Source organism: Haematobia irritans, chromosome 2, assembly GCF_050003625.1.
Source record: "Haematobia irritans isolate KBUSLIRL chromosome 2, ASM5000362v1, whole genome shotgun sequence".
NCBI lineage: Eukaryota > Metazoa > Arthropoda > Insecta > Diptera > Muscidae > Haematobia > Haematobia irritans.
This window is the reverse complement of record NC_134398.1, coordinates 69,662,778-69,685,195: the sequence shown is the minus strand read 5'-3', so window position 1 is coordinate 69,685,195 and position 22,418 is coordinate 69,662,778. Positions and strand designations below refer to the sequence as shown.

Sequence of the window (22,418 nt, the reverse complement as noted above, 5' to 3'; positions counted from 1 at the left end):
ATCGAAGGTAATATTTAATGAATTCTTACTTCATGACAGCATTCTTCACAGGAAGCCATGAGGATGGACAATCACTTCACTATGGACGTACGAAGAAAACTAATGAAATTTATTAGAAATATATAAAATAAAACTAAAACACCAAAATCAATGAAGCAAATGAATTTAAAATTTATTTTGACACAATAAACAGTCGACTCTGTTGTTGTTAAGGAGTTTCCATATGAATATCTATTGAAAACAAGTTCATACACCTAAATCTATTCCATATCTTCTAAGTTGAAGAAATTTGGTTTGCCAAACAAGGGTTGCAAGTACATTTTGAAGGATTTGCTAATATTTTGGTAGTGGACGGAATTTTTGAAAAAAATTCACAGTGAATTCCAAAACATTTTGTGGTTTATACTTAATCACATTTAATACGAAATCCATGAGAAAATCGGACAATTCAGGATGGTCATTGAAGTAGTCCGTAGCATGTTCGTAGGTTAGTTTCTTTTGTAGGCGATATTTATTGAGCAACTCATTTTGAGAACGCCACATTAGTTCCAGTTTTGGCACGATGCGCTCCTTAGTCTCTGCAAAGCCTTTGGTTTCGTGCAGAACATATTGAAAGCCATGCCAATAATGTAGAATAATTTTTCCATTCGCAGTGTAAAAGGTTTCCGAGATTTCCTGAGGATAATTATTGAAATATTGGGTATTTACAACTCTTATGGCATTTTGAAATGTTCGATGAAACATTTTAATCTGTTTGCGTTCTTGGAGTATCGTCAGATGGCAACGTAGGATTTTACCTGGAAATATTTTGAATTTATATTCAATTAATTTTTTGTCTAAATTCAGAAAGATTTGTTCGCGAATGGGTGTATTTTTGCTGTAACAACAACAATCTGCTAATTTGGAACAGCAATCATACTGCTGAAAAGCCAGTAGTTTGTTAAAATGTTCTGCTGATACGAATAAAATTATAAATTATTAACTCCGGGTCTATGTGATAATCGAATTTCTGCTGAAGTAAGTCCAAAAAGTCTAATGGTACACATTGAACCTCTAAAAAATATCGAACATTAAAGAACAATTAGTAGTTTTTGGTTATGCAATAACATTTGTAAACAAGTTGAACTTTTTAATATACACCCTCACAAAAAAATCGCTTCTTTAACATATGTTTCAAACATATTTTGCAGGAAGCACATATATTATTGGACACTGCCGAAACATTAATATGTTTGTTTTATGTGAACATATTATATGTTTGGAAGAGTTTTGAGCCCAAAAATATTATATGCTTGGAAGAATTTTTCCCAAAGACGATTATGCTCATTGCCTAACATACTCGTAATTTTCACTTCCACGAAATATTTTAGTTCTTGGCACCTTTTTCTTTAATACAAATAATGTTGAAGAAATTACACACTTTTATAAATTTTTAAAATTTTACCTTTCGCCTGCACGGAGAATCGAACCGAGGACCATACAGTTTGTAAGCCAACACACTATCCAAACAGTTTGTAAGCCAACACACTGGACTACGTAGCTGGTATAGTCACCAGTAGATAATTATCGTTATAAGTTACATTATGGGCAGCGCCCACGAGCCCATGCAAACATAACATTATTTAACAGAAACATAAATTTGTTTGCCACGTGGAGCAGTGGTTAGCATGTCTGCCTTGCATGCAAAGGGTCGTGGGTTCAATCCCTGCTCCGACCGAACACTTTTTTTTTAATTTACACATTTATATTTATACTATATTAAATTTTTATAATGAAACTTCGAAATGTGGGTTTTTAAAGATTTATAGTCAGTAACAGTGCTTGACATAAACGAAATTGACAGATTTTTGGATAAAATATTTTTTTTTATTGCAAAAATAACGATTTTGTAACAAAAAACTGTTTTTGGAACAAAACTTTAAAATTTGGAAGAAATTCAAAAACTCTAACAAAGGGAGAACGTGGAGTCGAGTATAAACATACATAAATAATTTTATAATATAAACATAAATTTATTTAGGCGTGAACAGTTTTTTACTAGCATTTAACACCATCGCTTTAAAATGCCTTTTATTTTTCTTTAATAATTTATTTTAAAGAAATTAAACTTTTTAAATTGTTTTAGCTGCAAAACTCGAACTTAATGCCCGCTTTTATATTTGAAGGCGTCCGTCAACTCCTCTTGGACTATTTATTACTACTTATTAATAAAGAGGAACTAAACTTTGTTTTTATACATTTTACTGTGTATTTTTTCACTATTTCCTCCTTATTTCATTTTACTGTCCCAACTCTAAAAAGAGTATAGTGCCCTTTCGTTATTTTTATGAAGACCTCTGATTTCTTTTAACGAACCAAGAACAAAATTGTGCCCATAATGCCAAAATGATAAACAAAACAAAAACACATATACATAAATTCTGCTCTCAAGGCGAAAACACATGCTGTTTTTTTTTTTCAAATGTCTAGTCTCTTGGTTCCGAATGTCTATTCTCTTTACTCCGAATACTCATTCTAATATTCAAATTAACTAAAAATAAAAATAATAATGCTTAAGTCTAAGCATATCAAATTTTTGGCCTTATCATAAAACAGTTTTCCGAAACAACATACGAGAGGTTTCACAGAAATTGTTCTCTTTTGATTCTTTCGCTGTGTTATGTTGATATCTTTCGTCAACTCTCCCGGTTTCCATCTCTATTTCTTTCTATTTCATATGTATGTTTAGTCGAAATTTGTAAATTTATATATGTTTGCATTCACACATATTATTTTTAGGAAACATTCATGCCCCAAACATAATATATTCTAACATATTAACATAGATGTCCTAAACATTTAGTGTTAGTTTAGGAACATTACATATTGGGTTTAAAAATTGTGCCCGAAACACATTTTGTTTATATCGGAACATATGAAAAACATATTTCTCTAACAGTGTAGTTTTTGGTTATGCAATAACATTTGTAAACAAGTTGAACTTTTTAATATATGACTCACACGGAGATCGTAATTTACATTTTAGTTAAATTATTATACCCTCCACCATAGGATGGGGGTATATTAACTTTGTCATTCCGTTTGTAACACATCGAAATATTGCTCTAAGACCCCATAAAGTATATATATTCTGGGTCGTGGTGAAATTCTGAGTCGATCTGAGCATGTCCGTCCGTCCGTCTGTTGAAATCACGCTAACTTCCGAACGAAACAAGCTATCGACTTGAAACTTGGCACAAGTAGTTGTTATTGATGTAGGTCGGATGGTATTGAAAATGGGCCATATCGGTCCACTTTTACGTATAGCCCCCATATAAACGGACCCCCAAATTTGGCGTGCGATTGCTCTAAGAGAAGCAAATGTCATCCGATCCGGATGAAATTTGGTACATGGTGTTAGAATATGGTCTCTAACAACCACGCAAAAATTGGTCGATATCGGTCCACTTTTACGTATAGCCCCCATATAAACGGACCCCCAAATTTGGCTTGCGATTGCTCTAAGAGAAGCAAATTTCATCCGATCCGGCTGAAATTTGCTACATGGTGTTAGTATATGGTCTCTACCAACCATGCAAAAATTGGTCCACATCGGTCCATAATTATATATAGCCGATCCCCTGATTTGCCTTGCGGAGCCTCTAAGAGAAGCAAATTTCATCCGATCCGGCTGAAATTTGGTAAATGGTGTTGGTATATGTTCTTTAATGACCATGCAAAAATTGGTCCACATCGACCCATAACTATATATAGCCCCCATATAAGCCGATCCCCAGATTTGACCTCCGGAGCCACTTAGAGGAGCAAAATTCATCCGATCCGGTTAAAATTTGGTACGTGGTATTAGTATATGGTCTCTAACAACCATGCAAGAATTGGTCCATATCGGCTTAGGGTATCCAGTGCTAAAAGAAAACAGCCCTATTGTCGATTTACAAAAGTTTTATTTTATTTCACGTGCAAACGCAAACTCGATGAAGATCTTCTAAAAGGACTCTATGTTTTTGAAAAATAAATTGACTCTTTACGTTATGAAAGCGCTTGCAATGTGATGCAATATTCATGTTGCATTAAATTTAAAAGAAAAATCTCTGCAAATTTAGAACTAAAGGGTGATTTGTTAAGAGCTTGATAACTTTTTTTTAAAAAAAACGCATAAAATTTGCAAAATCTCATCGGTTCTTTATTTGAAACGTTAGATTGGTCCATGACATTTACTTTTTGAAGATAATTTCATTTAAATGTTGACCGCGGCTGCATCTTAGGTGGTCCATTCGGAAAGTCCAATTTTGGGCAACTTTTTCGAGCATTTCGGCCGGAATAGCCCGAATTTCTTCGGAAATGTTGTCTTCCAAAGCTGGAATAGTTGCTGGCTTATTTCTGTAGACTTTAGACTTGACGTAGCCCCACAAAAAATAGTCTAAAGGCGTCAAATCGCATGATCTTGGTGGCCAACTTACCGGTCCATTTCTTGAGATGAATTGTTCTCCGAAGTTTTCCCTCAAAATGGCCATAGAATCGCGAGCTGTGTGGCATGTAGCGCCATCTTGTTGAAACCACATGTCAACCAAGTTCAGTTCTTCCATTTTTGGTAACAAAAAGTTTGTTAGCATCGAACGATAGCGATCGCCATTCACCGTAACGTTGCGTCCAACAGCATCTTTGAAAAAATACGGTCCAATGATTCCACCAGCGTACAAACCACACCAAACAGTGCATTTTTCGGGATGCATGGGCAGTTCTTGAACGGCTTCTGGTTGCTCTTCACTCCAAATGCGGCAATTTTGCTTATTTACGTAGCCATTCAACCAGAAATGAGCCTCATCGCTGAACAAAATTTGTCGATAAAAAAGCGGATTTTCTGCCAACTTTTCTAGGGCCCATTCACTGAAAATTCGACGTTGTGGCAGATCGTAAGTCTATTCATGATGAAATGTCAAAGCATACTGAGCATCTTTCTCTTTGACACCATGTCTGAAATCCCACGTGATCTGTCAAATACTAATGCATGAAAATCCTAACCTCAAAAGAATCACCCTTTACATTGATTATTAAAAATGAGTATTTGTAAATTTTTGGCCTGAGAATTCATTCAAATGTTAACAATGCTTTTACTTTTTTCTTGACACTTATTGTATATGTTCGTTTATTACTCGACAACAAAATATGAAGTGACTTGCCTTTCGAAATAAAAGAACAAAAATCAATTTTCTTTCGTTTGGAATACGAAAGAAAGCTTTCGTTCGATATACAGGAACAGGCCATTAGTTTCTTTTTAGAACTTATTGTTATAGTCCAGTCCGAATAGCGTTTCACATTACGGGGAAACCACTTAGAGAATCTTTGAAACACTCAGAAATATCACCAGCATTACTGAGAGGGAATAAATAATCCCTAAAAAACTTTTTGGAGTCCAATCGAAACTGGGATTGAACAAGGGCGCTTTGTTTAAAAGATGAGCATGCTAACCTTTGCGCCACGGTGGATCCCTATGTCGTTATCTAACTTTTTGAGACAAATCTCACACACTCAATTAAATTTGTAATTGAAGCAATTAAGAAATTAATTGAGAGTTGATTAATTTCTTAATCAAGTAAATTTTGTAGTTTTAGTTAATTCCGTGAGTTTTACTATTATTTTCGTGATTGAAGGAATTTTAATTAAAAAAATAATTGGATGAATTAATTTCGTGATTGAATCAGGATTTTTCTCTGTATATTATTATAATAAAATTTATGAATTTATCAAAAAATATGTATCGAACGGAATCACGAACGAAAAAATTGGTGTTTTAAAAATTTATTTTTGTGATGTGATAAAAATTGATGAAGTTTTTGTTAAATCAATTTTAATAAATGAAAGTTCCGATGTAGCCAATTATTTTTTCAATCATGTATATTCTTCTTATACTCTTCACCACTACTGTGGTATAGGGTATAATAAGTTTGTGCATTTGTATGTAGGTTAAAGTGGCAGCCCGATTAAGATTCAGGCTCACTTAGACTATTCAGTCCATTGTGATACCACATTAACTAAAAGTACCTATTACATATGGGCACTTCTAGTTTTAACCGCAGAACCTTCTTGATTATTTTTCTTTGTTGAACCAACCAGATTGTTCCAAAAACATTAGCAGACTGCTTAAGTTAACGTTTTCCAGATCCGCCAGTAATCTGAAGCTATATGCTCCTAAAAGTTGCTTGCGCTTTACACAAAATGCAGGACACTCACACAAGAGGTGTTTAATTGATTCTTTTTCCTCCTCATCATGACAGCTCATACAATAGTCATTATACTTCGCGCCAATAGTTTTTGCAAAATCGCCTATAAGGCAGCGACCCGTTATAGCAGATATCAGGAGTGATATCTGACGTCTCGAGTACATTAACATATCTAGTGTGCGGTTTAAGTTGAAATGGGGCCATATTTGCTTGGTGTCGTTACAACCCTTGCAATTCTCCCATCGAACATTTGCCATCATAACAGCCTTCTCACGCAGCATGAGCTTGCAGGTAGCTAGGGGCATACCAACAAATTCTAGTTCCCTTGGAATATGTAAGGTAGTCCCTAGCCTTGCCAACTCATCCGCATCGCAGTTCCCCGGTATGTTTCTATGGACAGGCACCCATATTAGGTGAATATTGTACTGCTCAGCCATCTCATTGAGAGATTTGCGGCAGTCGATGGCCGTTTTCGAGTTGAGGAACACAGAATCCAAGGATTTTATTGCAGGTTGACTGTCTGAGTATATATTAATGCCCACATTTTTTGGAACATTACTTCTCAGCCAATTCGCCACCTCTCTTATTGCTAATATTTCAGCCTGAAAAACACTACAGTGATTAGGTAATCTTTTCGCTATTCGAAGTTCCAGATCATTAGAATATACTCCGAACCCCACTTGTCTATCCAATTTGGAGCCATCAGTGTAGAAATCTATATATTCTTTATTCCCCGGGGTCTGTGCGCACCACGCCTCACTGTTGGGGATTAGAGTCTCAAACTTTTTGTCGAAAAGTGATGTCGCCAAAGTGTAATCCACTACGTTAGGCACATCTGGCATTATTTTGAGGACAGAACTGTGACCGTAACCTTTTTCCGACCACAGCGATAGCTCGCGCAACCGCACAGCTGTTGTTGCAGCTGACTGTTTGGCCAAAATGTCTAAAGGCAATAGATGCAGCATGACATTAAGGGAATTTGTTCCTGTCTTGCTGAATGCGCCTGAAATACACAAACAAGCCATACGCTGAACTTTATCTAAACAAGTCGGTTTCTGAAGTGCCGGCCACCAGACTACAACACCATATAGCATTATAGGTCTAACCACTGCCGTGTATAGCCAATGCACAATTTTTGGTTTTAGTCCCCACTTTTTTCCTATTGCCTTTTTGCACGAGTACAAAGCTACAGTTGCCTTTCTTCAATATTAAGCTTAAAGTTCAGCTTCCTGTCCAAAATAACGCCAAGGTATTTTGCACAATCACCAAAGGGAATTTCAATACCCCCTAAGGAAATAGGCCTAACCGTGGGAGTTTTGCGATCTTTGCAGTACATGACTAATTCTGTCTTTGCAGGATTTACCCCAAGACCATTGTCTTTCGCCCATTTCTCAGTCATCCGGAGGGCCCTCTGAATAATATCTCTGATTGTGGATGGGAATTTTCCCCTGACTGCCAGAGCCACATCATCTGCGTATGCCACCACTTTTATCCTTTCTTTTTCTAGAGTAACCAGAAGGCTATTTATAGCAACATTCCAAAGAAGAGGTGATAGGACTCCTCCTTGGGGAGTGCCTCTGTTCACATACCTTTGTATGTTTGCTTGTCCTAGTGTGGCTGAAATACGTCTCTTCATTAGCAGTTCGTCTAACAGCCTGAGTATACATGGATCAACATTCAGAGTTGTCAGTCCATTTAATATCGAGCTCGGATGGACATTATTGAACGCCCCTTCGATGTCTAGAAACGCCACGATTGTGTATTCTTTGACAGATAGTGAGCTTTCAATAAAGCTGACTAGTTCATGTAGTGCGGTCTCAGTAGACCTGCCCTTCGAGTATGCATGCTGTCGTTTCGAGAACAAACTTGAATCGATGCTAGTTCTAAGATAAATATCTATCATCCTCTCCAGAGTCTTAAGTAGGAATGAGGATAAGCTGATTGGTCGGAAATCCTTCGCCCTCGAGTGAGAGGCTTTTCCCGCTTTAGGTATGAAAACGACTTTTGTTTCCCTCCACTTTCCTGGGATATATGATAAGTTGATACATCCTTTATATATCACCGACAACCAGGGGATAATTTTGTCAGTTACAGCTTGTAACTCCGCCGGAGTAATTCCATCAGGTCCAGGGGATTTGAATGGTCCAAAGCTATTTAGCGCCCATCTTATTCTAGTTTCCGATACAATTTCCTCGACAGGAAACGACCGCTGAGCAACTGTGGCACCGCCAGTACATGGTTCAACCGTCTGATTTCCAGGAAAATGTGTGTCCAATAGTACCTCCAGCGTCTCCTTACTGGACGTTGTCCAATTGCCCTCCGATGTTTTAATGAAACCTGGAGCGGAGTTGGTGGATGCTAGAACCTTCCGTAGTCTGGAAGCCTCGGACGTATTCTCAATACTGCTGCAGTAAGCATTCCAAGAGTTATGCTGAGCCTTTCTCAGTTCTCGCTTGTATCCTCTCAGATTCTTCTTGTAAGCGTCCCAGTCCTCAGGGGCTCTGGTGGACTTTGCCTTGTTAAAGAGCTTCCTGCAGGATTTCCTCATATTACTTAATTCCGTAGACCACCATGGTGGTCGATGTTTCCCCCTTGGCTTTCCTCTAGGGCATGCAGCTTTCAGTGAGATGTTGAAGGCCTTAGTAATCCGCTCCACTGCGTGTTCGATATCTTGCACATTTCTCATATTTGTCTCTGTTATTTCCGGTATCATCATATTGAACGATTCCCTATACCTATTCCAGTCAGCTTTCCTAACATTTGGCGGAAATATGATCTTGGTGATATGAACGTCAAATTTGAAACTGATGTAGCGATGATCTGAGAAGCTGTGTTCACTTAAAACCTGCCACTCAGATATCATTTCATTTAGTTCTTGCGAGGCCAAGGTGATGTCCAAAACCTCTTGCCTGTTTTTAGTGACAAAGGTTGGGACATCTCCCTTGTTGCAAACTACCAGATTAGTACGCAAAATAAACTCTATTAGCGACTCTCCCCTTGCATTAGTATCACTACTTCCCCATATACTATGATGTGCATTCGCATCGCATCCCATAATGAGTTTCGCCTTTGTTTTCAGTGACTCCTCCACTAAGGTCTTAACGGCATATGGAGGCATCTCCCTGTCATGTCCCATGTAGACCGAAGATACCCAATATTTGCATTTGGCTATTTCTAAACTTGCAACGACAGTGTCTGTATTGCACATTGAGGGAAGCAGAAACAAATTGAGCTCGTTTTTAGCAATTATACAGGCTCGATTTACATCATTACCAGTATACTGCAATAGTTTGAACCCCGGAGTACTTAATTCACATATTTTGTTTTTGTAAACATATGGTTCTTGAATAAGAACTATATCTATGTCCCCTTTCATCAGGAGAACTTTTAAGGCAGCACATGCAGCCTTACAATGATGAAGATTTATCTGGAGGATCCGTAGGACCATCGAGATTTTCAACAACCGTCACATCAGCCGCTTCGATCGAGTCATCAAGAATGTCCTCTTCAGAGATATCGGTGACTCTCGCAATAACCATAGGTTCGACTTTGGTGAGTTCTGAGGCAATAGAAGCCTCCTCACGCATACGGTATCTATCCATGTCTTCAACTTTGGTATCTCCCTCGACTTCGCAAGAGGATCCGCTTACTTCTGATTCAGACAGAGGCTTGTCCATTTCTGAATCCTTTAGCTGATCGTTTTTATACACCTTCATTTGGATATAATGAAAGCCATAACATACACGGCCCTGGGACTTTGCCAGATGTGGCAAAGACTGAGTGTTCAATATAAACACTGCATGCCGTCTTGGTCCATCCACTTCATCCAAACGGCCAACCTTCCAATCAGCTGTTGGAAGATCTGGATTGCATCGTTTCAGTCTATTTAAAATAGATTCAGGGTCAGAAGGGTTTGCAGGTATCCACGCATGTGCTCTAGGTCTAGCCGGTATGTCTTTCTTCTCGACTAACTCTAGAGCAGCTCCTTCCCAAACTTCACCAATTAGTATCAGAGCAGCTTTAAAACATTCTATAGACTTCTGGTCCTCAAATGCGACTAGCTTAAATCGTCCTTGATACCAACCAGCCTGTTGGTGTCGAGGATCTGGGCCGGGAAACTTTTCCAGCACCTGTGAGTAGACGACAGACAGAGCATTCTCAATTTCCCCCCATTTTTGCTTTGGAACCATACCGTCCAACGCTCCTTTATTAATGATAGCCATCACAAGGCTGTCTTTAGCAACTGAGGCAAACGATCTTTGATCCCTTTTGGAGGATGGCAGCTCATCCGGCGATCGTTCCAGTCTCAAGAATTCCTTGAGCCCATTTTAAGGAATCGCTTTGTTTAGCCGACAGCGTGCTTGGGTCGACTGATCCTAACTTCTTTAGGATAAACAAAGCATTTCTGCGTTCCTTGAATCCCTTTCGTGAGGGATTACCTCCTTTTGATGTCGTTACCTTAGAAAAGGTTCGACTTGTCATAGTGTCGCCACCTGTCGACCCGTCTACAGGTCGACTAATTGGGCCTAACTCTTGGTCATTGCCCAGATTTATAACTCCAGTGGATACCCGTCCACTGGGCCCTGAAGTTAGCAACCCAGTGGATGACTTGGAATTTCGCTGCATGGTGGCTTAATATCCCACCACACTTGAAATTCTTAGTTGGTACCTATTACGATGAGTTTATCCGCTATTGAAAAACACGTCCGTTCCGTTCGACGGTTGAATAGAGTGAAAAAAAAAATGTAACGCCAAGAAGAAAAAGTCAGAGACCCATCGTTTAGTAACGGATCGTCTTAGAATTGAATTCTGAGTCGATTTAGCTATGTCCGTCTGTCTGTCCGACTGTCTGTCTGTTCATGTATTTTTATGTGCAAAGTACAGGTCGCAGTTTAAGTCCGATCGTCTTCAAATTGGCACAGGGTCTTTTTTCGGGACAAAGACAATGGCTATTGATTTTGGAAAAAAATTGGTTCAGATTACGATATAGCTGCCTATATATTTGTCACCGATGGGGTCATAATAGGCGTATTTATCAACCGATCTTCTTCAAATTCCGTTCATCTGAATATTTTATGAGTCTTGAAAAACTTGCAAAATATCAACCAAATCGGTTCAGATTTAGATATAGCTCCTGTATATATTTTTCGCCCGATTTAGACTCATATGACCGTAGAGGCCAAATTTTAACACCGATTCACGTAAATTTTGCACAGAGAGTCAAATTGATATTCTACCAATCTGTGCTAAATTTGTTTGAAATCGGTTCAGATTTAGATATAGCTTCTATATATTTCATTCGTCCGATTTAGACTCATATAATAACAGGAGACCAAATTTTCATTTCGATTTACTTGAAATTTTTCCCTGAGAGTAAAATTAAGATTTTAGCTTTATGTACCAAATTTATTTGAAATTGGTATAGATTTGGACATAGCTACCATGTATACACGCAATTTCAACGGAATTTTACTGCAATTCGTTTTATTTTACAAAGAAGAAAGATTTAACATTCTATCTAACTGTGTCGAATTTTATCCAAATCGGTTCAGATTTAGATAGAGCGCAATATATTCTTCCGATTTAGGCAAAATTGGCACAACGTCAGCGAAGATGTCCCCATACTTTGCACAGAAGATTTAGATAAAATTGCGGCTGTGTAAATGTCCCTCGATGTGGACAAATATTGTCACAAACCCGACAATTGGCCACATATCTTGCTGAAATCTAGCCGATATCCACCACTGCTAAGGAGGTAAAATAAAAATTCCTCGAATTGTCATATATCCCTAATATATGTGTATCGTCGCATAAATCATAAATGCACTTTTATGCCATAAAATGGCTTTAGCTTTATATTTCCCATATGTTTTTATACCCTCCACCATAGGATGGGGGTATATTAACTTTGTCATTCCGTTTGTAACACATCGAAATATTGCTCTAAGACCCCATAATGTATATATATTCTGGGTCGTGGTGAAATTCTGAATCGATCTAAGCATGTCCGTCCGTCCGTTTGTTGAAATCACGCTAACTTTCGAACGAAACATGCTATCGACTTGAAATTTGGCACAAGTAGTTGTTATTGATGTAGGTTAGGTTAGGTTATGTGGCAGCCCGATGTATCAGGCTCACTTAGACTATTCAGTCCATTGTGATACCACAGTGGTGAACTTCTCTCTTATCACTGAGTGCTGTCCGATTCCATGTTAAGCTCAATGACAAGGGACCTCCTTTTTATAGCCGAGTCCGAACGGCGTTCCACATTCCAGTGAAACCACTTAGAGAAGCTTTGAAACCCTCAGAAATTTCACCAGCATTACTGAGGTGGGATAATCCACCGCTGAAAAACTTTTTGGTGTTCGGGCGTAGCAGGAATCGAACCCACGACCTTGTGAATGCAAGGCGGGCATGCTAACCATTGCACCACGGTGGCTTATTGATGTAGGTCGGATGGTATTGCAAATGGGCGAAATCGGACCAATTTTACGTATAGCCTCATATAAACTGATCCCCTGATTTGATCTCCGGGGCCTCATGAATGAGCAAAATTCATCCAATTCGGTTGAAATTTGGTACGTGGTGTTAGTATATGGTCTCTAACAACCATGTAGGAATTGGTCCATATCGGTCCATAATTACATGTAGCCCCCATATAAACCGGTCCCCAGATTTGACCTCCGAAGCCCCTTGGAAGAGCAAAATTCACCCGAACCCGCATTTAAACCGATTCCCAGATTTGACCTCCGGAGCTCTTGGAGGAGGAAAATTCATCGGATCCGGTTGAAATTTGGTACGTGGTGAAATTTGGTACATTGCGCTAGTATATGGCCGCTAACAACCTTTCCAAAATTGGTCCATATCGGTCTATAGTTATATATAGCCGATCCCCAAAAATAATCTACCAAAATTTAATTTCTATAGAAAATGTTGTCAAATTGAATAATATACGTACTTAATCGGCCTTGTTTTTTTACTATATACCCCGTTTGGACTAAAATACAATTGAGAAGACGGTGTTAAGAAATTTTAAGATACCTTGCCATCGGCAAGTGTTACCACAACCCACACACAAAAAAATAATACATTTATTTTATGAATAGTGTTCACATAAATTTTCCAAACACGGGATTCATAAATTATATGAAAACAATTCATAAAATAAAAAATACAGGTTTTCATTGACTATGAATGTGTACATAATATGAATGTAATTTTTAATATTATAAACGAAGTATACATATTTTTGTCATTGAAAAATATGTAATTTTACATAATATATACTAAAAACGTCATGCATTATATGTAACTTTTCTCTTAAATTTTTTCCCCTGATTGTTAATTGGTCAAAATGTACACGCAAAAAAATAATTCTTTCCTCCCAAACGAAATTTTAGACAAACAAAGTTCGTTTCTCATTTGCTTTTCGCTGTAAGGAAGTGTATTTGGAAGAAAAGTATATACTTTTTGTGATAAACGTTTATTCTTTTCCAGGATGTAAAAACAATTTCATAAAGACTAGCTAAAAAAAAATTATTTTCTTGCTAATTGCATTGTCCCTCACATCTTTCTCACATCCACGAGGATTTTTAGTTCTTAACACCTTTTCCTGTAATACCAACAATGTAGAAGAAATTATACGATTTTATAAATTTTTAAAATTTTTTTACCTTTCGCCTGGACGGAGAATCGAACCGCGGACCATGCACATTGTAAGCCAACACACTAACCACTGAGCTATGTACCTGTTATGGTCATTAATAGATAAATATCCATATAAGTTATATTTATATAGCATAGCTTGCGGCGCCCACGAACCGAATAAACAAAGTTTATTTAACAGAAACAAACATTTAGTTTGGCACCGTGGAGCAGTGGTAGCTACGTCCGACTCTCATGCCAAGGGTCGTGGGTTCGATCCCTGCTTCGGCCAAAGTTTTTTTTTTGCTTTTGTTTTTTTTTACATATATTCCAGATATATTCGGAAGATTCCGAAAAAATGTTCAACATTGCATTGTACTATAATAAATTTTGAACTGTAAAATGTGTCTTATTAAAGACCTAAAGTCAGAAAAGAACAGTGTTTGATATAAACGAAATGGACTGTGTCGTTATTTCAAAAATAACTTTTTTTATTGAAAAAATAAAAATTTTGTAACAAACGAATTTTTTTGGTGATAAAAGTTTAAAATTTTCGAAGCAATTCAAAAAACTCTAACAAAAGAAAAACGTTTTCGGTACACGTTTTCTAAACGTTTTTTTTCTTTGCGTGTATGTACCAATTTATTAAAACCCGCATTAAAATCCAGCCAGCAAAGAACATAGTTTTATAATTTTTTATATTATTAATAAACATGAGCACCAACGCCTCCAGTTAATATTGTTTTTTCGTCAATTTTTTCTAAAGCAATAAAAAATCTTCGAATCGCGACGGCGACTAAAACTGTACTGAAAAACTCAAACACAACAAAATCACGTGTTGCCTTCAAAACGTTACGTTTTGGTTTTTGTCTCGTATTATATGATTGTATTGTATACATATGAGAGTAACTCTATGTTGTGGCTCTCTCACGCTAAGAGAAAACCAGTATTTTTGATATATTAAGTAAAATTTCATTAATTTTATGAAACCGTCTGTACATATTATTAAAAAATTCATAATTTCATAACAAGTATTTATGAAAACAATATATTATGTATGTGTACACATTTTTTATGAAAAATTCCATAAATTTATAAAAATGTACAAATTTATGTACAAATTCATATTTTATTTTTTTGTGTGCAAGTAATTCGATTGTGCATGACAGTCTGTAGTAGAAGTTGATTCGCAATCCATGGTGGAGGGTACATAAGATACGGCCAGGCCGAACTTACGGCCGTATATACTTGTTGTTGCTATTTTTGGTAGTGAGGCTACCTTACAAATAATTGTACCATGTTTTATTTTTTGATTCCGATATGTAAACAAATATACTTACCAAATAAATTCATTGTAAAATAATTAAAATCGCCTCGGAAATTGTTAACGAGCAGGTAACGTATAAATAAAAGCACACCGCCGTCCAATATGAATATATCATCCCGATCTTTGACATTAATGACAGCCTTAAAACGTTGCATATCCTTATTAATTTGTGTAGTACGCCATGCCACCAATTTATCATCCATAAGACGGACGTTTAATGCTCTTTCCTAAAACAACAAGGAGTAAATTTCAAATGATTGCCATAGTAAAACACACAAATAAATACGAACTAAAACGGTACCAAATTTTTAGGCACTAGGGTTTTTTTCCCGGGAACGGGATCCCGGGAATTGCCGGGAAATTGCTATTTTTTCGCTCCCGCTTTCCCGGGAATGAAGTGCGGGGATTCCCGGGAAATTTTCTTTACAATATTTTATGTATAATAGATGGTTTTATATGGCAAATGGCAGTTGAAATCTAGTTAAAGTGGATTTTGGAAGTGTAATGTGAATAACTATGGTACCAAGTCGTAGTAGTTGCCTTGAGGAGCATACATAGTCGTGGGTTCCAATCTAGAATCCAACGGGCTCCCAATTGTTAAAAAGAAGTTTGCACTTCCTAATTTATGATTGTCATATTTCTGTAAACCGACATTCCGATAGACTGGTAGGATGAGTAAACCTTTAAAAACAACGGGACATTTTACCTTATGTAACCCACGTTTGCAATTGCATAATTTCATAATTATTGCAAGGATGTTCTTTTTATGAAATAAAAAAATTCCAACCTTTTTAAAGATGTTTAATTTAATTTCAAATTTATACTTTATACACATTAGGCTTGAAATCTATTAAAATTGGGGTTTAAAGCCCTTGTTTATAGGGCATACGACAATTGAAATCTAGTTAAAGTGGATTTTGAAAGTGTAATGTGAATGTCGTATTACATGGTAGTGTTTCCCTTTTGGGAATATTGACTGAATATGTGCATTTATTGACCCCGTTGAACGATGGTGAAATCGAAATAAGTTTCTTTCATTTTCAAACTGGTTTTTAGTGTTACAAAAAATCCCACTATATAAATAGTGTTCTTCCGAAAACTATACCGAAAGAGACTGCCTTAACCATTGTCAAAATGTTTTTTATTACAAAATATTTCGTATTTTAGTATGATTTATGGCTGATGTAAGAGAACAACATAATATATATTATTATTATTACTCCCTTATAACCAGGGCTGTGGAGCCGGAGTCGGAGTCTGAAGATTTTGCTGGAGTCGGAGTCGGAGTCGTAAAAATTTTGCTCGACTCCGACTCCGGCTAAACCAAATTTTTTAAAACACTTCACATTTTTGTAACTAAGCAAGTTTTTACGCAAATTAGTTTCCATTGCGTTATTCATTCGATCAATGTACAGCATGATTGTAAATGAAAATCAACTTCCAATTACGGCTATCTTTTTATGTTTCCTAGAATGTTAGACTAGCAGATGCCCATCTGGATCGATCCATTTTAATGTCCATATCAATTTTTTCAAAGTTGTTTTTTATAGAAAATTTTGCAAAATGTTGTTTGCTACACAATTTTTTTTAAATTCTATAAAAAAATTTGCCAAATTTTATTTAATTTTGGTCAAAATTTGATTTCTATAGAAAATTTAGCCAAAATTTTATTTCTATAGAAAATTTAGTTAAAATTTTGTTTCTGTAGAAAATTGTGCAAAATTTTATTTCTATATATAAATTTTATTTCTATATAAAATTTTGCAAAATTTTATTTACTAGACAAAAATTTTTCCAAAATTGTATGCTCACTGATACTCACTGCTAAGTCGAAAACTTGTAGAAATGAGTCAAATTTTTCAATGAATGGATCATAAATGCATTTTTGCGAAATTGTCTAAACAATTATAAATATTTCCCAAATATTGTCCGAGACTTTGTAGAATTTGAGATTTTATCAAAATGTAGATCTAAATCTAAATAAAGTTGTGCAGAGTATATTATAATCAGACCTCCCGACTTTAGACTTTCCTAGCATTTTTATTTTTGGTTAAAATTGTGTTACGTTCCATAACGTTAGATTTAAATTTTAAGTACATAGATTTTGTAGAAGTATATACAATTTTGTCTAAATCGATTCAGATTCAAATTCATGCATATGGGAATATAAATCTTTATATAGCTCGCAACAAATTTAAAGGATTTCAGATAGTATCAAAAATTTTGGTCCACAAATACACGCAAAAAAATAATTCTTTCCTCCCAAACGAAATTTTAGACAAACAAAGTTCGTTTCTCATTTGCTTTTCGCTGTAAGGAAGTGTATTTGGAAGAAAAGTATATACTTTTTGTGATAAACGTTTATTCTTTTCCAGGATGTAAAAACAATTTCATAAAGACTAGCTCAAAAAAAAACATTACTTTCTTGCTAATTGCATTGTCCCTCACATCTTTCTCACAACCATGAGGATTTTTAGTTCTTAACACCTTTTCCTGTAATACCAACAATGTAGAAGAAATTATACGATTTTATAAATTTTTAAAATTTATTTTACCTTTCGCCTGGACGGAGAATCGAACCGCGGACCAGGCACATTGTAAGCCAACACACTAACCACTGAGCTATGTACCTGTTATGGTCATCAATAGATAAATATCCATATAAGTTATATTTATATAGCATAGCTTGCGGCGCCCACGAACCGAATAAACAAAGTTTATTTAACAGAAACAAGCAGTTAGTTTGGCACCGTGGAGCAGTGGTAGCTACGTCCGACTCTCATGCCAAGGGTCGTGGGTTCGATCCCTGCTTCGGCCAAAGTTTTTTTTTGCTTTTGTTTTTTTTTTTACATATATTCCAGATATATTCGGAAGATTCCGAAAACATGTTCAACATTACATTGTACTATATTAAATTTTGAACTGTAAAATGTGTCTTATTAAAGACCTAAAGTCAGAAAAGAACAGTGTTTGATATAAACGAAATGGACTGTGATGTTATTTCAAAAATAACTTTTTTTATTGAAAAAATAAAAATTTTGTAACAAACGAATTTTTTTGGTGATAAAAGTTTAAAATTTTCGAAGCAATTCAAAAAACTATAACAAAAGAAAAACGTTTTCGGTACACGTTTTCCAAACGTTTTTTTTCTTTGCGTGTACATATACTGTTGGTATCTTCTCATATTATGATGGGTATTTATATCATTATTTTATTTATTAAACATTGCCCTAAATTTGAAATATAGAGCTCAATTGGCATCTAATGTGAAATTAAGACCTTTTTTTGCACATACTTTATATCGATACTTTATATCGATCCACTTATGGTACCCCCACAATAGAACTACAAATTAGTGGTATTAATATGAGATTTAGTTATATTACCCGGAGTCGACTCCGGAGTCGGAGTCGAGCTGATGAAAAATGCTGGAGTCGAGCAAAATTGGCTCGACTCCACAGCCCTGCTTATAACCGTAGCTTTAGGCTATTTCTAATTTATTGAAATGTCTAAATGTATTCCACATCAAAGTAGGTTTCCCTTTGACCGAGATCCCGGGATCCCGGGAAATTCTAAAAAATTCCCGCTTTCCCGGGAATGAAAAAAGTGCAGGAAAAAGAAAACCCTATTAGGCACACTCTAACATAAATGGGATAGAAAAATGTTGTACCAATATAAACATTTCACCAATGAAGGACACAAACTTTTCATGAGAGCGAAATTAGTGTTTAATGCATTCAAATAGTTGTGGTATATTTTCATTTAAGAAACAAGTAAATACGGGCCTAAGTTCGACCGGGCCGAATTTTAAAACCTGAAAACTGATCGTAGTAGGGGGTTACATGGAAATATAAAGAATTCCAGGTGGATTTGATTATAGATACCGTCATCACCCAAGTGATAGATATTATATCGGTCCAAAAATGGAAAGATACACACCATATTAAGCACATATATTTGTGGACCTAAAATACCTCTCCATTTCCAATTTCAGGCATATCGAATAATACCATAACATGCACCGATACATACCATATCTAGCACATTTATTTATTGACCAAAATACCTCTATATTTCGGATTGCAGGCAACTAGGGTAAAAATTGCGGTGTCTATTAGACCAAGAAGTGAAATTGAGAGATAGGTCTATATGGAAGCTATAAAAAAACATCAACCTATACACACCATATTAGCCACATTTATTTCTGGATCTAAAATATATTTCCAATTTCAGGCATATCGAATAAAAATTGAGGTGTGTAGAGACATAAGAAGTCAAATCAGGAGGTCGGCCTATACCAAACTGATACACACCATATTTAGCACGCCTATTTGTGGACCAAAATACCCCCATATTTCGTATTTCAGATCGGGTAAAAATTGCGGTGTGTATACGCTTAAGGAGTCAAATCGGGGGCTATATCAAAACATGGACCGATGCACACCATATATAGCATACCTATTTGTGGACCTAAATCACCTCTAAATTTTCAATTTCAAATACATCGTATAAAAGTTGCGGTATGTAGAATCAATCTAAGAGCTTGGTCTATATGGATATATACCCATATAGCCCATCATCGAGTTTGACCAATAAAATTCAAATTTGGATATAGATCTCATTTATGGAATTTTCATTCTCTTTTTGCGATATATTAATAAAGTAATTCACGTAGAAACAATGCCTGCTTAAAAATCCAAGTTATAACAAATACTTCCAAGTAAATAGTATGTTTTTAATTCCCAAAAAAATTTTACACCAAAGATACAAAATCCTCAATATAAGTCTTAACCTATATTTGAATCGTTTTTATGTTAAATCTAATGATTCAATATTTCTGTTCATTTAAGGATTTCTTTACCTCAAAATATATTTCTTTACTTTAGGGAAAGTTTGCCCTAGTTCAAAGATATACGACTTTATCGGAGGCAGGCAAATTTCCAATATTTGTGTCCTAAATTTTTATAATTTCTTTTTGAAGCAAATTTTTTAAACTTTTTCACATTTCACTATTTTAAAGAAATTTCCCCTTAATATTGTGTAAATTGGGCATCCTGAAATTTATGTTGGGTAATCTTTAATACTACGTACATATATTTTTCAGTGTAGGCAGAGGACATATACTGACATCTTATGGCGAATTTCAACCAAATTAGATGAGAATTACGGCCTCAGGAGGTTCACAAAGTCTAATCTGGGGACCGGTTTATATGGAGGCTATACCTAAAAGTGTTCCGATATGGCCCATTTGAAATACCATCTGACCACCAATAACGGAATATGGAGTCTGAGGCTTTATATATCCATACAAGATAGAGCCACCGTGGTGCAATGGTTAGCATGCCCGCCTTGCATACACAAGGTCGACCGAACACCAAAAAGTTTTTCAGCAGTGGATTATCCCAGCTCAGTAATTCAAAGCTTTTCTAAGTGGTTTCACTGCAATGTGGAACGCCGTTCGGACTCGGCTATAAAAAGTAGGTCCCTTGTCATTGAGCTTAACATGGAATCGGGCAGCACTCAGTGATAAGAGAGAAGTTCACCAATGTGGTATCACAATGGACTGAATAGTCTATGTGAGCCTGATACATCGGGCTGTCACCTAACCTAACCTAACCTATCCAAACAAAATGTTTTGTCAATTGTTTATTGCATAGTTAAAAACAATTAACTTATGTCGATTTTCAAGTTCATATCTTTGGGTTTAGATATCATAGAAAGACGTTGACTAGCATAGACCAAGACGTCTCATGTCAACTCACAATGATTTTGTTTATTTGCAGTGCGCAGTTATCGCACTCAACTGCGCAGTCAAGTGACTCAATTTCTTTTTGGAAAACGAGAATTACCGTACAATTAGTAAATTTGCATTAAAAAAGGTGTGAATGTACAGAATTTTATATGCTTTTACAATATTTGGTATTTCATCAAGAGGAAGAAAGAAATCAAATTAAAGCCAAATTAGAAAGTCACTCATTTGGAGACGAAAAAGTGGCATCTACGGTGTGCAGACAAACCACGGCGCTGTGAATACATTTCTTGGTCTATGGCGAAGGGTTAGTTAATTCCTTACTGTAATGCCATTATCGAAAATATTTTGTTATGAACTTACAATTCTTGCTTTGTCCACATAACCATATTCAGTTCTTTTTTCGCAAATCAATTGTAGCTTTTCATCATATTTGCCCTTTATTGTATGACCACTGGGAAATTTACTCTTCCCTTTGGCCACATGACTGTTGCCGAAAACCACATAGCCATCATAACTTTCTTCTACGCGGAAATGAAATGTTCCTATCTCCTCCAATTCACGTTCCATGAATATTTTCACATCTTCGTTTAATTTGCAATTATTGTTTCTCAGTTGGGAAATATAAAGCCGATCTTCAAATAGCAACGCTTGTTTCTCATTGACCATATCTTTAGCTGTAATGTCCCATGTGAGTTCTCGAAACTGGACATCGGATGGCTCGATTTTTTCCAGTAGCGACGAAAAAATGCTATCCAAACTAATCTCATCTTCAGGTCTTAATTTTAGTTTATTTTGACAAGGCTGATATTCAAACGAATCATTTTCAATATTTCCAACTGCAGAAGGATTGCGGCGGTAGGGTTCTGGAAGAATAGAGTTAAAGAATTCTAATGGATGGAGCCTTTAGAATTTCGTATATTTACCCATTTCATATGAAAAATTTTAATATTTTGGTTCACAATTTCATTAATTTATTCTCTTTAATTACGGCAAAACAGAAGAAACTTGACAATAGAAATACGAGATAGTGTTATTCGTTCTTTTCGTGAGTGAAAAATGTAATTTGTTTGCGAAGGTGCGTGAATAAATTTTTTGCAAATTCACGCTCACGAGCAAACTCACAAACAAATCACGGCTACATTGATACACCCTCAAAAAATCGCTTCTCTAACATACGTTTCAAACATATTTTGCAAGAAGCATATATATTATAGGATGTTGCCGAAACATTATTATGTTTGTTTTATGTGAACATATTACATGTTTGGAAGCATTTGAGCCCAAAAATATTGTATGCTTGGAAGAATTTTCTCCCAAAGAAGGATTGTGCTCAAAAAACTTTATTTCTGCCTGATTGCATCTCACATCTTTCTCACTTCCACGAGGTTTTTTTTTCCTTAGCAGTGTTATACAAAAAGTAAACCAATGAATTAATGAGGCTCAGAGAACTGCATCCGGTGGTGAAAATGGAACT

General features: G+C 36.0%; 2 protein-coding genes across 2 annotated transcripts in view; both read right to left on the bottom strand.

Annotated features, from left to right (window-relative positions):
• The window catches only part of Tektin-A (Tektin A), a 28,331-nt gene extending 28,141 nt beyond the window's left edge, over positions 1 to 190 (bottom strand). Inside the window, exon 1 of the mRNA XM_075295207.1 lies at positions 30 to 190. Within this exon, the coding sequence (XP_075151322.1) occupies positions 30 to 59 (30 nt within the window). The 5' untranslated portion in view covers positions 60 to 190. The remainder of the gene's footprint in view (positions 1 to 29) is intronic.
• LOC142225450 (ciliogenesis-associated TTC17-interacting protein) lies at positions 148 to 21,979 on the bottom strand. The gene is made up of 4 exons (XM_075295208.1): positions 21,868 to 21,979; positions 21,305 to 21,807; positions 15,206 to 15,419; positions 148 to 797 (listed from the first exon to the last, which is right to left on the bottom strand). The coding sequence occupies exons 1-4, from the start codon at positions 21,869 to 21,871 to the stop codon at positions 334 to 336; spliced, it is 1,185 nt and encodes a 394-aa protein (XP_075151323.1). The 5' UTR covers positions 21,872 to 21,979; the 3' UTR covers positions 148 to 333.
• Positions 21,980 to 22,418: the final 439 nt, after the last annotated feature.